The sequence below is a fragment of the Zootoca vivipara genome, chromosome 1 (genome assembly GCF_965207765.1).
Source record: "Zootoca vivipara chromosome 1, rZooViv2.hap1.1, whole genome shotgun sequence".
Taxonomy (NCBI): domain Eukaryota; kingdom Metazoa; phylum Chordata; class Lepidosauria; order Squamata; family Lacertidae; genus Zootoca; species Zootoca vivipara.
In genome coordinates, this window is record NC_142582.1 from 68,393,062 (window position 1) to 68,409,560 (window position 16,499).

The following is a 16,499-nucleotide window of genomic DNA, read 5'->3' on the forward strand; positions in this document are numbered from 1 at the left end:
ATCATTCCTGCCCCTGGCTGACCCAACAATGTTCACTCCTCCCTTCACTAATTAGTTGAACTTTCTCTCATAAGACTCAGAACAGAGAGGCCTTCTTTGATGTTTATGAAAGGTAGGAAGGAATTTCACACTTTGCTGTGCGTCATTCAGCTGCAAGGAAAGAATGTTACAGCTTGCTTGGCACATTACTTGGAATCAATTATTGACTTGTCTTCTTGGCACAGAATGCCTGGTAAAACAGTCTTGCAGGAGCTGTCATTTACTCTGGGAAATATACCTCCTTTGTGGATGAGGGCTAGCGTGGTTTTTAGCTGAGGTACTGATGAAGTGGTTTAACATCCTTTCTGCATAGAAGCAAATTATTACTTGCATTGCAATGCCACATAACTTTTGAATCATTCTCACATATTTCTACTGTGTTTCCAGGCTGAAGTGGGGAGAGAAGGAAAAAAGTACCTGTTTTGTTTACACACCAACCAAAGTGTAATTGATTAAGTCTTAAGAGTAAAGGGAACTGAAATGTGCCTTGCATCGCTGTAAAATATGCCAAATATTCTCCCACATTCTGTTTTTATGGGTTATTTTGACAGTCTTGGTCACTTCCTCATCATGTGCCTAGCCAGGTTTTTTGTGAGGGAGGGGGCAGGCCTTTTGTTAGTTTGGGCAGAACCTCAGTATGCTATGTATTTTTATCGATTGGGGTGGCGGCGGCGGCAGCAGCTGCCCCTCCCTACCCTGCCTTGGCTAAGTTCATGACTGTCATTCTTATAAGGAAACCAACGCTCCCGGAAGTATTTTGCCATTTCCAAATTAGAAGCAACTTTTGCCGCTATTCTTTATTCATCTCAAATCGCTGCTGAGAAGCCATCATTTGCTGATCGTAATTTCATTACTGTACTCTACTGAAGACTCTTCAGATTACTTAATAGCTTTTCAGTAAATCTGCCTCTTGGATAGAAAGTGGGAGGTGGCGGGGGAGAGGAATTAATCAAAAAGTAATTTAAAAAAACCGACGTGTTGTTACGGTTTGTTGCAAGTGCGCTTGCAACCTTAGTTGGGAGCAAGCACCCATCCACAGAACTCAGCGGGGCTTATCACGGAGCAAACCTGCATAGGATCGGGTGCGCGTTTCTCTTTATCTTAGGCACGTTGACGGTGCGAATTAAGTTGCTGGGTATTAAATGCGGCTTTCCTCTGGGTTAAGCAGCCTTCACAAAAATCGGTGCGTGCCAGTGTAAAGACATGGGAGGGCGGAACCAACCGAAAGCAAACTCTCCACCCAAGTTGCCTGCCTGATAGCCAGAAAGGGCGGGCGGGCGCCCAGATGTTTGTTTTATGAGGATCAAGGACGGATCGTCCTCGTCCTCCTCCCGCCTCCTCGGGAGACAGCGCCGCGTAACACGGTAGAGCGCCTGCGAGGGAAGGCGGCTCGGGCAGGAGAAGCAGCGGCGGCGGCCCTTCACAGAGCAAGCAGCCCAGCGGCGGCGGCCCTGATCCAGGGAGCAGGCCGGAGGCTTTCCCGCGGCTTCTCTGAGCCACTTTCCCCCGGCAGAAGATGGGAGCGGAGGCGCCCTGAGGAGGGAACGGCTCCAGCTGCGCCGGCGACGTCTCGCGAGAAGCCCGTCGTCGGCCATTTTGCCATTGATTGGCGCTGGCGGAGGGAGGGGAGGGGAGGCGACTGAGGCGTTGCTGCGCTCGCTGAGAAGGGGGAGAGGCGAGAGAGAGACACACGCACGCACGGAGCCACAGAAAGGAGGCGGCGGCGGCGGAGACCGAGACCGTAACGATGCCGAGCGTGCCGCGGCCCCGCTCCTCTCCCTCCTTCGCGGACGGCTCCTCCTGCTGACGACGACTCCCCGCCCGAACTTGCCGCGGGCCCCGGGCTGGCTGCGCCACTGGCCATGGTGCCCAGCGAGGAGAACCAGCTGGTCCCCAAAGAGGTGCGTCAGGGGCCCTTGGGCGGAGGCTGCGCCCTCAGACCCTTCGGGGAGGCTGCCCCGCTTCAGGCGACGGCAGAGGAGGAGGAACAGGAGGCCGAGACATGCGCGCAATCTCACGGAAGGAGTCGTTGCGTGCCCGGGCGGGTTATAGGGGCGGCGAGGGCCTCGGGCTTGGCGTGCCTCGCTTGGAAGCCCCGGTGTTGCCTTTTCAGGGGCGGGCGGGCTGGTGCTGCCGGCTGTTTCTCGGCAGGGCCTTCCTTGGCTGCTCTAGGGCCTTGCGGAAGGGAAGGGACGGCCGAGAGGCCGCGCGCATGAGTGTTGCTTCAGACGTCGCGAGGGGAGGGGGGATCTGTCACTGTGAGGAGGGAGGGAGGGAAAGGCCAAGGAGGCCCTCGGGGCATTCATTCGCTCGCTTGCTACCCGTGTCAGCAAGCGCAGCTTTCCAGGAAGTCGAGGTAGGCTCGATAAGGCTCAACCTTGGAAAGTTGCATGCGTGTTGTGATGCATCTCACCTGTGCTCCCACGCTGTTGAGTGGCAGTTTTGCAGCACTGGCAAAGATCAACGCGACAGGTGTGGGCGAAAGTTCAAAGGATGCTGGCGGGAGGAGGAACTTCCCGGGTGAATCAGTGCAAGTTCATGTTCATGCGTTCATGTTCATAGTTGTAATAGGCTCTACTTGGAAGGAGTATTTCTGCGTGGTGTGTCTTCCATGGATTTGTGTGCGACTGTGTGTGTTGCAGAGGATTCTGAGGATAGTGGATGACACATAAATACACACACACACACACACAAACTGTTCATGTGGGGGTGCTGACTCTTGCAGGACTTCTGGGGAGAATGCAGATTTCACACTAGAACATGCTGTTCCCCATCCCTGGTACTTTGTAAAAGAAAAATAGTGGTAGACAACCTGTTTTCCAGGAAAACCCATCCACCATGACTGATCTTTTCAGTGAATAGCTACTGATAAGGGTTGTCTTGAGTACAGTTTGAAAACCACTAGTGTTAGATTTTAACAAAAGAAAATGGAACCAGACTTCCAAATACAAGGAATATTCTTCCGGTTGTGATTGGAACCCTGTATGTAACAAGGGTTGTGAAGACTGAGAAAGAGATTGGTAGCTCTTCTTTTATAAAATGTTGAATGGGGAAGTGATAGAGAAGTGTTCTAAATATCTTGGTGGGAAGGAAAGGAGTTTTCATTGTGTACAGGATGGGTTGCCCAATGACTTAGAATCATAGAGTTGGAAGAGACCACAAGGGCCATCCTTCAACCTTCATCCTTCAACCTTGACTTAGGTTGAAGCAATGCTCTTCCAAGGAGACGTATCCATAGCAGCATTCAAAATTCGCCAGGCACCAGGTGTATTTTGCACCTGGCTATCAGCCACTTGTGACCAAGTGAAGATGCCCAGGTGCTAGGATGGCACCTGACATCCCTACCTTATGGAAGTGAATGCCTTGGAATCCTTAGATCTTGCCTGTTTCCACACACTAGCAACACATCCCATAGAATTCTGTTACATTTCATCTGCACAATCAGAATGAATTTCAGGAACCAATTTTTATTCAATTTTCCAGTATGAACTTTTGAGCCATCTGGCCCCCAAATGGCAACTAGGAATTGTTTTGGCCACTTTTACTCTGGTTTAAGGTGCCATTTGGCAGCTACGGTAGCTTATATATCTGAGTTTATAACACTGAAAGACTTGGATACTGAACTGAACTGCTTCTGGATTATTTACACATTACTGCTTTTCATGTAAGAATGCCAAACTCCAGTGTTGGCTTTAGACTGACCAGTTACCTTTCAGCTTCGTAACATGAGAAATGGCCTTGAGATCGTTGGAACTTCTAGAGCAGGCATGTCAAACCTGCGGCCCTCCAGATGTTTTGGCCTACAACTCCCATGATCCCTAGCTAGCAGGACCAGTGGTTGGGGAAGATGGGAATTGTAGTCCAAAACATCTGGAGGGCCGCAGGTTTGACATGCCTGTTCTAGAGGATCTTTTTGAAGCGAATATAATCTTTTCCAAGTCAATCTTTTCAGTTGCAGGGGAGTAAGATGGCATATAATATTAAATTGCCATGCTGGAATCCTGACCCTAAACTCATTCAGTAAAATATTAAAAATAATTTACCTTTCTACATGGGAACAGGTGTTTGGATGCATCATTGCAAAAACACAACTTCATAGAGAAGAGGTCACACACATGACCCAAAAATGCATCTGAAAACAGTACTTTGTTTATGGTTTGCTTTGCTCCCCCCCCAAAAAATTTTAGTACAACTTACCTTGTATTTTGAAGTCACAGCAAAGTGGGTTTCCCTACCCCCAGTTAGGGCTGTGAGTTCCTTCAGCCCTAACCACTAGCGTGGTAACTTGTACAAAATAATATAGATGAGAGGGGAAGTGTGTGGCATTGTCACTCATAAAAATTGTAGATCAGTGTATTTGTTTTTTAATAGTGTACAATTTCCACATTTATGGCATGTATGACATACCCATATAGTTCTGAATTATATAGTACTGTAATGTGAACAATAATGGTGCAACATCATGTGACAGCCAAGAAGCAAAGGCTAATAGCAGAAGGCCTTTGGCAGTAATTGTAGATAACTAGCAGAGACTGGAATGATTAATGGCAGAGTCTGGCTCTGATCATTGTTCCTCTGTAGATATTATTCAAATGCTTTTGAAGCTTATTTTTATCTTCTAGAGCGGAACAGGATTTAAGTCCTCTCCCTTTTTGGATATATTGAATTCTGTACTTAATTGGATAAAGAAAGGTTCTTGTTTCTTCTAACCTCACATTTTGAAGAAATCACTTAACTGCATCTGTAGATTTTGTACAATACTTTTTTGTTTCTTCTTAAAATATAATAATAAAACATATTTTGTAGTATTTCTTGGATATAAACACAGACTAGTACACACCAAATGATTAAAAGGAGCTGCATTCTTAAATCTAGTTCAATGTAATTCTTAGCATGTTTACTAACAAGAAAGTACATCTGAGTTCTGTGGTATTTATTTTCTAGTAAGTTGCAGTCTTGATGTTATAAATATGCATGTAAAGGGTGGAAACACTTAATCTGTTGTTCAAGAAATTCAAGGGTGGTTTGGGACGCCACTGTAAATCCATTAGAATTCTGATGTGTGACTGTACACAATCCCCCCCCCCAGTAGCATTTTATTTTCTACTTTAATTATTACACTGTACTACCCTTTGATTAGAGCACTAGAAAGCTTTGCATTTTTATCTCTAGTCTCTACTCTTCAGGCACATTGATACTTTTCAGAATTTTGTGTGTGTGTGTGTGTGTATGTACCGTATGTGTATATATATGTGTGTGTGTGTGTGTATATATATATGTGTGTGTGTGTATATATATATATATATATATATATATATATATAAATGTGTGTGTGTGTGTGTGTGTGTGTATCTATATTGCATGATTTTTGTAACCATAAATCATTTCCCCGTTTATGAAATGCACTCCCAAACTCCTACATCACATTTTTGTAGGAATGTTCATAAGTATACAGTAGCACTTCAGCTTATGTTACACTTGGATAATGTAAACTTTGGGTTGCAAAAGTGGCAAACATGGAAGTGTTTCGCTGTGCGCTCATTCACAGGAGTGCTCTACCGCTCCACGCATATGCGCAGAAGCGGTCTGCTGCCGCGCGTGCAGAAGCAGTCCCTCTGGTTGCGGAAACCTCTGGATCTGACCAGAGCTCCAGAATGGATCCCATCAGCAACCGGAGGTACCACTGTATTACAGTAAAAACTGATAAAAGCCTGAACTTAAGGATCTCCTATTAAATATTTTAGTGAAATTTATGCCAACTGGGATGTACAGAAATGCATTGTGATAATCCACCAACTCTTTGCTTCAATTTAGTATATGAAGGTGGAACACCTTTCATTCGCATCTTTTTATGTGCAAGACAACTTAATGAATAGCATGTGTTTTTATATTCTGCTGGAAGCTGTCCCAAGTGGCTGGGGAAACCCAGCCAGATGAATGGGGTATAAATAAAATAATGCTAATAATAATCAACATCATCCAAATAATTACTTGTAAAGGTTCTGTTTTTAGTACATAATTGCAGTGATTTGGTACATAATGTGAAAATACATTAAAAAGACTTAATAAACCAAAAAAGCTTGCTACTAACGTATGCATAGGTGAATATCACATTGTTGGACCATGCTTGAAGCAACCTAAAACAGTTTCTGAAAATTAAAGATTGTGTTGTTTTAATAATTAATTTGCAATTAATCCCTGAGCAGTAGTTCAGAATACATATGTTAAACTTCGAGCAGCTACTACTCCATAGGGTGAATTAAATCAAATTGTTGTTTCTTTTAAATTTTTAACATATTCTTGAGGCACTGGAACACTGGTGAAAACAGCACATGAAATTAGAGGGACACTTGATATGTCTTTGGCAGTGCTAGAGTGCAAAGCCAAAAAGAACTTTTGCATATACAACCACACTACAGATATATGTATAATATAGTTATATAGCATAGGCTCAAACATGCAAAAGTAAATCAGTTGTAGAACTTTGCAGCCAGTCACTGAGGACAGATAGTACAAATAAATATTTGTTTGTAGCTGGGTTGCATAAATATGCTTGATTTACGAATTTAATGCGTTCTGAACGCACATTCGTAAGTCGAAAAAATTTGTAAGTCAAATCCCATAGGAATGCATTGGGAGAAAAAATTTAGCGACCCTATCTAAACCGCATCCAAGATGGCGGACGGAGCTCTGTTCGTAAGTAGAAACATTCGTAAGTAGAAACATTCGTAAGTAGAGGTACCACTGTATTCAGTTGAGGTTGGTTCCTTTTTGAAGCAGTTTTAGCAAATTTCTGTGGGGCCAGGTAACAGAAGCAGCAGCAACTTACAGGTATTGGTCTGGAAAACCAGGATCATTCAGTACCTTGATTAGAGATTATTACAGTTGGCTAAAATTAAAGCTGTAGGGCTTGATTAGGTTCAGAAGTAAAAAAGTGAAGGTTGATTGCAGGCACCTGGGTCAATGAAGGCCATATTTTAATTGTAATTTTTAATTAATTTATAATTTTTTCTGACCTCAAAACAGCTTACAAAATATTCTAATGTAAAATTACATGTGTATCTTGAGAAATTTCACAGAGTATGGAGGCAGAATTATTCAGGCAGCATTTCCTATATCAGGCAGCAGCTCCTCCCAAATTCTCTGAGGCAGGGGTCTGGGACTGAGCAGCTGGACTGCACTACTTCAAAATATTACTCTGTAAAAAACAGTGTTACATGATACAACTAGCCCATCCAGTCCAGTACACTTTGCTATGTGTGGCAGTTTCTCTACATAGATTTAGGTAGGAGACTTTTTCAGCACTTCTGTGTGAAATCTTTTTAACTGAACACTCCAGGAGATGAACTTGAAACCATCTGGTTGTAAAGCATACACTCTGCTGCTATCTGTGGCCCCTCTGCTGAATAAAATACATACAGATTGTATACGATGCAAATAATAACAGCTGTGATTTGAACTGGCAGAAAACTAGATCCAGGCCTGGAGGAGAAATGACTAATCAAAACTGAGGCAAATAGTCTTTGGATTTATGTTTAGTCATGTCTGCTGAACTGTGTGTTACGAAAATTTTGATTTTCAATGCAGACTGCTGCGAGCTTCATTTGCAAGGATTATGTTTTATTAATTAATCTTATGTTCATTTTATCATTTAAAATGATAATATTGCAGTTTTACAGATTCTCTGACTGGATATGCATCAATAGAAATGTTATCTATAACTGAAAATGGCAAAACTTTGGGATGTGATACGCAAGTGCTCTGTTGCAATAATCATGCTCCATCTCTGAATCAGTGCAGACACCCAACACAATGCCATCTCAATGTTGCTGGACTACAACTCCTGTCTTCCTTTTGGCTGGAGCTGATGGAAATTGTAGTCCATAGTATCTGGAGAGCATGACGTTGGCTGTCCCTTGTAGTAGACATACATAGGAAATGGATATTGAAAAAGTTATTCTCTTTTTCTGATAGCTTTCCTTTAAAAATGCATGCCAAATCAACAATATTTGACATATCTGGGTTGCACCATAGCCATGGATTTTGTTGACATGTTGCAGAGATCATATATTTTGGGATCAGATCATAAACACACACAGTCATAATATCACAGTATATAGCCACAGTATTTGTTTTCATATCACTAGGACCACATCCTCCACAAATTGGTTCAAGTCACATTTCCAGTAAGTTGTGTGCTCATTTGTTGACCATAGAATGAGATATTCCTACCACGGTTATTAATGGATTATTTTGAAGTGCAGGATCTCTTTAAAATGAAGAGAGTCAACTGCATGTCAAAATTAACAGGGATACTGCAGTAATTGAAGGGCAAAAAGTTTCCACATTTCTATGGTTATTATTTGGTGATGGCTTTGCTTAGGTTGATTGAGTTTTAGAACTTTTTAGTGAGGTGCAACATGGAAACAATTTCTGGTCAGTAGCTTTTTACAGTACTTGTACAGATGATATACAACTCCACATCTCCTTCAAATCAGAACCAGTGAGGGTAGTGAAGGTCCTGTGTGTGTGTGTGGAGGCAGTTGGAGGAGGGATGACAGCTAACAAATTGAGGTTGAATCTTGACAAGACAGAAGTACAGTACTGTTTTGGGGGGACGGGTGGGTGTGCGGGTGTGGGGGACTCCCTGGTCTTAACAGGGTAACCATGCCCCTGAAAGACCAGGTGCGCAACCTGGGAGTAATTTTGGATTCACAGCTGTCCATGGAGGCGCAGGTCAATTCTGTGACCAGGGCAACTGTTTACCAGCTCCATCTGGTATGCAGACTGTCTCACCAGAGGGGTGCGTGCCCTGGTTATCTCCTGCTTGAACTACTGCAATGTGCTCTACTTGTGCTACCTTTGAAGGTGACTCTGAAATTACAACTAATCCACAATGCGGCAGCTAGACTGGTGACTGGGAGTTGCCACCGGGACCATATAACATCGATTCTAAAGGATCTTCACTGGCTCCAAGTGCATTTCTGAGCACAATTCAAAGTGTTGGTGGTGACCTTTAAAGCCTTAAATGGCCTCGGCCCAGTATGCCTGAAGAAGTGTCTTCACCCCCATTGCTCAGCCCAGACACTGAGGTTCTCCTCCAAGGGTCTTCTGGTTCTCGCAGTGAGGGAACCAGGCAGAGGGCCTTCTTGGTAGTGGCACCCCCCTATGGAATGCCCTCACTTCAGATGTCAAGGAAATAAACACATGTCTTCTAAAAGTCAAGATAGTTGTTTATTAGGAATTAAATTCTGCACATTGCTGAAAGTTTCACAACAATGTGGGAACAGCGCCCCTTTCTCTTGTGACCATTGGAAGGGAACATGCTTCAAGATGCATGTGTTTGGGTTTGTAGTAGATTTAGTTGCCCTCTGCATTAGGTTAATCTAAAACCTGTGACCCTCTAGATATTCTTGGACTCCCAACTCCTATCATTCCTGACTATTGGTCAGGCTGGCTAGGACTGATGGGAATAAGTCCAGCAGCATCTGGTGGGTTAAGGGTTCCCTATCCGTGATCTAAAACTTTGAGATCTCAACCAGACAGACTGTGACCTAGGATTTCCACATTCTTTCAGGCTCAGTTTTCCAAGTGTTCATTATTTTAGAGGAAAATTGTTTTTAATTTTTTTTTGCAAGTAACTTTCAAAGCTGTATAGATTTTCTGAGTAAACATTTGAAGATTCTACTCCACTTCAGGGTGCTATAATCTTACTGTTTTGTGCTTATATACCTTAGGATATGCTTTGGAGATGCAGACAAAGTATCTTTGATGAAATGAAGAAGAAATTTTCGCAGGTAGTTAGCTGCAGTAAACATTTAAAACAGATTGCTTAACTGGGTAGTAACAGCATGAGACTAATACTTGTTAACATCTGCATGAGTTAGTAAAATGCTTTGTGAGTGTACTTTGAGCTTTATTCTTACAAGGAAGCTTTGGTATTTTGGTGTGTGTGTTGTACAAAATAGTAAGCTTGGTTGCTTTTTTGTGTAACATTCACAAGAATTAAAAAGCATGGTGTTAAGAGCTCCAAAATAAAATAATGTGCTTGATGTTTTTTTTTAGAAGAGTTGTATGGCACATAACTGAAAATACTTTAGAATAAAATAGTGAGTACCGTATGTCTTATGAGCTTTGTATCTGCTTCTCATTAAGGCAGGAGTGTTTGCTTTGCTGCTTACATGACCTTTTTAGTGTTCATGTGGATTGTTTTGTTTATAGTGAGCACATACACGTCTGTCTTTCTGCTGAATGCATGTTTGATTCTATCAAAATGTTGACTATTGGGAAGCATTTTTCCAGAGAAAAATGACATCAGTGTGTTTTATTGGATGTGTAGTGAGAAAATAGTAGATGCGTTTTTAAGAGCATAACATTGTCTTGCCTCAATAATGGACTGGATAAGAGCCAACAAACTGAGATCTATGAGTATGGGGCAGTATACAAATTTAATAAATAAAAATAATAGCATGAAACATTTCAGTATGCCTAATAAGGGATGGCGTGATTTATAATTTTAGTACTTCTTAGTGGTTGAAGAATTGGGGCTTTGGTAAAAAATGATCATTCTAAACACTGTTCAGGAAGGCTTTTGATGTGCTGAGAAGAGGGAACCTTTCAATTGTTGTACAATTTTCATAAGTAAGCAAACAACCCAAACTGCAAAGAAGGTGTTTCACACAGTTGCAGGAGGGGAGATTCGGCTTATTTTCACCCCTCCCCTTCAGTCTTTTGCTGAGACACACTGTGGTTAACAAACAAACAAACACACACACACACAAACAAACAAGCTGCAAATGGTTAATGAATTGCTTCTCAAAAATGAAAAAAAAATCCTTCCAGTAGCACCTTAGAGACCAACTAAGTTTGTTATTGGTATGAGCGTTTGTGTGCATGCACACTTCTTCCGATACACTGAAACAGAAGTCACCAGACCCTTATATATAGTGAGAGGGTGGTGACTTCTGTTTTAGTGTATCTGAAGAAGTGTGCGTGCACACAAAAGTTCATACCAATGACAAACTTAGTTGGTCTCTAAGGTGCTACTGGAAGGATTTTTTTAAAATTTTGTTTTGTCTAGGGCAGACCAACACGGCTACCTACCTGTAACTATTCTCAAAAATGAAATGACTCTAGCAGTAAAGTAGTGCCTCTTTTCTTGCTTTGCCTTTCATTTCTCCTAATAATATTTTTGTTGGCTTGCTTGGAAGAATAAAGGCTTGCCCCCTTTATTTGGATTCTTGTGAGTGAGTGGGGGAGTCCCTTGTGTACCTGCCCATACTGAACTTTTTTATGTGTATCTGGTGGTATGGAGGGAGGAGTGTAAGTAGAATAACTATTATTATATCTTGAAATATATAATAAAACCATTCTGGTCTAGTTCTTGGTTCTGGTCCCTAGCTTTTAGCCAGGATTTTCAAGCTAATCATGCTTAGCATTGACCTTGATGTAAATGGGGCCACTCACTTGCCAATAAAACAAAGTTATTAAAATGTTACATGACTGGCATGTGTTGTCCCACCCATCTGTCAAAATCCTTTGCATGGGGTTCCCACTTGAGAACTACACCACCAAGGTCATCCCCAGGTTTGGTATTCTAGGAAGCTCTGAGCTTAGGCCTGGCAAAGTGGCTGTTTCTCCTCTTTCTTGCCATTGACAGGGACAAAAGAAACAATGCTGCTTAGTGCTGAGTTTGAGTGCTTTGGAGAACTTCTTTAAGGAAAAACCTTACAGGCCAACATTGAAGCGTGAGCTGGAGGTACATTAACCCTCATTTAAAATATTACAATCAGTTCTGATTGCTTTACTTGTAAAAGCATATACGTAGCAGAGCTAGAGAAGATGTAAAAATTGCAGCTGCAAGGATCTGAAGGATAGGTTATTTTCTGAAAAATGCTTGCAAAAAGATGACCGGGGTGGCAGCATGATCCATTGTTAAAGGACCAGCTGTATGGAGAGTAAATATAGAAAAATATTTACTGTTTATATATACAGCACCAACAGTATATATAACAAGAGAATAACAATTACCAGACCTTTAGAAGGCATCTTAAGGCGGCAGCCCTGTTTAGGGAAGCTTTTAATGTTTGATGGATTTCTGTATTTTAATATTTTGTTGGAAGCCGCCCAGAGTGGCTGGGGGAACCCGGCCAGATGGGCGGGGTATAAATAATGAATTATTATTATTATTATTATTATTATTATTATTATTATTATTATTTTATTTTATTATTACACATTACAGAATGTTGTAAATAAATAAAAAGGATGGTCACTTCTTCAGATACATGCACACGAAAGCTCATACCAAAATATAAACTTAGTTGGTCTTTAAGGTGCTACGGAAGGAATTTTTTATTTTGCTTCGACTCAGACCAACACGGCTACCTACCTGTAACTAAAAAGGATGGGTTATTGATCAAAAGGAGTTGGCAGTCTAAAATACAGTTGTACATACTGTGTAGTTGTAGAATAGGATTAGGTCTTTGGGTGTAGTTGGGGGTTAGAATTAAGTGTGGTTTGCACAAATAGTGATTTACCAAACCCAACACAGCTCACCAAGTCTGGCAAGCCCCTGTTTTTGCATTCCCAAGACTTCATGGCCAAGCAGTGTACTATCACACTAACAAACTGTATTTAGATGACAGGCTTGGCTGCAATGTACAGGCTTTGTTGAAATGGGTTTTGAGGGGGAAATTGAGGGAGATAATAGATGGCACCATTTTAATTTTCAATATTAATATCTGAGAGTTTGATATTAAAACTAGCTAGCAGTTTGGCAGGGATGGGAAATCTGTGGCCCTGTAGATGTTTCTGGGCTATAGCTACCATCATTCCAGGCTTCTGACCTTGCTGGCTGGGGCTGATGGATGTTGGAATTCAGCAACACCTGAGGGCACAGGTTCCCAAACTCTGGATTAAGACAGACAGATGTAATTATTTAGAAAAATTGTAGTTTATCAGTGGGATTTATTATTGTCAGACAATGCAGCGCTGTGTAACATAAACAGTTTTAACAAAGCATTGATAGGTAAGTGTAACTGACAGTAGCTGGTCATTGCAGCAAGAACACAACCTTTTTCTCCCTCTGCCTTATACATAGCATGCCTCTGATTACTGTATAATGTAAGTCCTGCTGTGCTTGGCCATTGGTTTAATTCAGCATGACAGTCGTGTATGTAACACTGCTGTACATTATTCAGTTGACCATGTAAAGCTAATGGGGAAGTGTGGGAACAGGATCAAGTATTGAATTAATTTGGGAAGTGTTGTAGCTAATCTCTTACAAACCATTTTAAGTTTATTGTTTGCCTTCAAATAAACATGCAGTTAGAACATCAATAAAAAATTAACTATTAACTTAAATAGTCTAATGGAAAGTGTCACAGGCGCGTTAGTGGCTACTCTAGAGTAACGACTCCTCCACGCGTTGTCTTTTCATTCTTTTATTAGTGCTGAGTATTTACAGTGCAGAGCAGTGCTATGTACATATTGTTGGTCAGGTGTCAGAACCTCCGAATGGAGGTTCGCGCGTTTTCTTCCAGCAAAGTAGTCTCGGAATACTGAATCTCCGCCCCCTTTGTTTCCGGCGCAATTCCGGGGTGGGCAGGATCGGCCTCCTTCCCTTGCCTCCCGCTTCCCTTCCCACGCTGGGCATGGGCTCCGCTACCTTGCCTGAGCCTCGGACACCACTTCCTGAATCTCCGCTAGAGCTCTCTCCCTCCCCACTGGTACTGGCGCTGGGAGATGAGCTGGTACTCAAGATGGGAGGGACCTGCCTATAGCTTCTGTCCCTCACAGAAAGAGAACAGAGGTATGAGGCCCACCCGTTGTGGCCAATAATCAGGGATGAAAGATAGCATGTTAACTACCATGTTGACTACTTCTGCTCCAAACAATAGTTTTGGAGGATTGTAAATAAGTGTTCATTCTTGTACCCTTTCTATCGCCTTCCTCCATATAGCACTTCTGTGCTTCCTGTTTGGCATTTACCATAGTTTACCATAACTTCTGATTCTACTTTGGAGGATAAGCATTAATTTACTATGTGAACTGTGTACACATACAAGCAAACTAAGGTTATCGTTAAACAAAATGTAGTGGGAAATGTGAAGAGGCAATATACAACCCTAGATCAACATGGTTTAGAGCAGGCATCCCCAAACTGTGGCCCTCCAGATGTTTTGGCCTTACAACTCCCATGATTCCTAGCTAACAGGACCAGTGGTTGGGCAAGATGGGAATTGTAGTCCAAAACATCTGGAGGGCTGAAGTTTGGGGGTGCCTGGTTTAGAGGGTCATCTGAATTGAGCCAAAGTGGTGGAATTTCCCCCCAGATGATTGCCTCTAATGCTGTTAAGCTGGTTTAGTCTTAAAGAAAACCATATGTTCATTATTTTAATCCATGAGATAATAAAATATTTCACTTCATTTTACGAAGAAGTTGGTTCTGTTAAAGCAGAGGTTGGATGGTCAGTTTTAAAAATCTGTTTTCTTCTTCATTACAGATCGAAAGTGCCGCTGATGAACCTAGAGTGCTTTGTATAATCCAAGATACAACTAATTCTAAGACTGTTAATGAGCGCATCACTTTGAACTTGCCAGCTTCCACTCCAGTAAAAAGACTGTTTGAGGATGTGGCCACTAAAGTGGGCTATATTAATGGAACATTTGATTTAATATGGGGAAATGGAGGCAGCGATGCTGATACGGTAAAAAAAACCGCACACACACTTACCTTCCTTAACAGAGTAGAAGTGTAGACATTTTTGGGAATACTTGTATAAATGTTGGAGGCAATGGGTGGGATTCACCTAAAAAGCCCATTCAGACGCAGCTTCCACAACAGATCTACCCTCTTCCTCCCCTACACAGGATTGGGTGTGTTTATTTTTATTCATTTTTTAAAAAAATATGCCTTCTGTTTATATTTACATGTGTGTCGTGCTGCTTGAATTTCTTTTCATCAGTTTATTTAAATGAATTTTTAAATACTGAAGTTTTTTCTTAATTTGAACAGCATGAATCCTAGAATATTTATAACAGTGGTCACCACCTTTTTTAAGCCCTGTTGTCACATTTGGTGTTTGAGTTCTGCCCTCTGGCTATTTCTTCCCTTCTCCAGATCAGCCCTTCCCCCACTGACACAGAAAGAGAAAGAGTGCATGAAATGAAGCAATATTTAAAACATAAAACAGAAATTAAGAACTGGAAGTGTGAAATCCCTGGCCTCTATTTTATTCATTCTGTTTCTGCATTTTATAGTTAGCAAACTGTACAGCACTTCTAATGCATGTCTACTATTTCTAGTTATGCTATAGAGGCTACTAATGTTGGAAGTTTATTAAATTGCCATTATGGGTGGGGTGTCAGGGAGGTGCATTCTGTAATGTGAAGCACTTATATGGTCCCGGTGCTCACACTAGAATCTTGAGAAATTTTGATTTCTATTAGAGCTAAATGCAGCGAGAGCATGCTGATGAGCAGGGATATTCCAGCTCATACTGATACTTCACATTAGGCTGTGGTTCTATAATCCCCCCCCACTTGTTCTCCTTTTATTTAAAATTTCAAAATAAATAGTAGCCAGATCTATTTAGCAAACAATTCCTTTGTTTTGTTGTAGACATCATTGGATCAATCAAGTGATAAATCTGTTGTTGATGCTGGTTTTGAACCTGGGAAAAAGAACTTTCTGCATCTGACAGATAAAGATGGAGAACAACCTCAAGTAGTATTGGTAAGAGAATTTAAAATTACAAAACAAGTACCTATTATGAACCTGCATTTTCTACATGAATACTTTTAAGAAAGCTTGTTTTTCTATAATTTTTAGTTTTACTGGTACCAATACTGTATGTGTCATTGCCTAGTATAGGTTCAGAATCTCGTGCTGAAGAGTATTATAAAATGAGGTAGCACTGACTATATAAATAGGCGTGCAGAAGTTGGAGAAACCTACAATTCTATGATTCTGTGGAAGGCTCTGTTTGGCAAGGCATATAGGTTCTCTGCATGCAACTAAAGAGTTGTTCTGTCCCAAAAGCCTTTGTGAATCTGTATATTCCAGTAAACATTTTTTTCCACTCAGAGAGGAAACTTGTTAACTCTGTTGCTGGTAACACAAGAAAACCAATTTCAGCCATCCCCACTGCTCTACTTAAACCAGTAAGGCCCTTTAAGAAAGAAGACCACTTTAGCTTTCAAACATGCACTTAAGAGGAAATGCATGCTAAGACTACAAACATAGTAGTGCACTTTGTCTTCCCATAATTGTACCTCACAATTCTGATCCAGCCAGTGCAATTTGAGTGCTGAAAGTAGCTTTGAATACTGATCAGTCTCAGATTGGAGCATCAAAGGCTATCTTGGAGCACAGAGAAGGAGTACCTACACCTAGCAGCTGGGAGAAAGTGATCCTGTGCATTATTGCTTGACTAGCAATCTGGGTTTGGGACTTA

The 16,499-nt window shown here is 41.6% G+C and overlaps 1 protein-coding gene across 4 annotated transcripts in view; it reads left to right on the forward strand.

Moving 5' to 3' along the window:
- Positions 1 to 1,700: 1,700 nt before the first annotated feature.
- The window catches only part of USP47 (ubiquitin specific peptidase 47), a 47,727-nt gene continuing 32,928 nt past the window's right edge, over positions 1,701 to 16,499 (forward strand). For 2 of the 4 annotated variants that reach the window (XM_035119002.3, XM_035119011.3), the window contains exons 1-4: positions 1,701 to 1,940; positions 9,777 to 9,836; positions 14,547 to 14,750; positions 15,665 to 15,778. In XM_035119002.3, the coding sequence (XP_034974893.2) occupies positions 1,902 to 1,940; positions 9,777 to 9,836; positions 14,547 to 14,750; positions 15,665 to 15,778 (417 nt within the window). In that variant the 5' untranslated portion in view covers positions 1,701 to 1,901. The remainder of the gene's footprint in view (positions 1,941 to 9,776; positions 9,837 to 14,546; positions 14,751 to 15,664; positions 15,779 to 16,499) is intronic. The other 2 variants (XM_035119021.3, XM_088667473.1) reach the window with 1 other exon arrangement.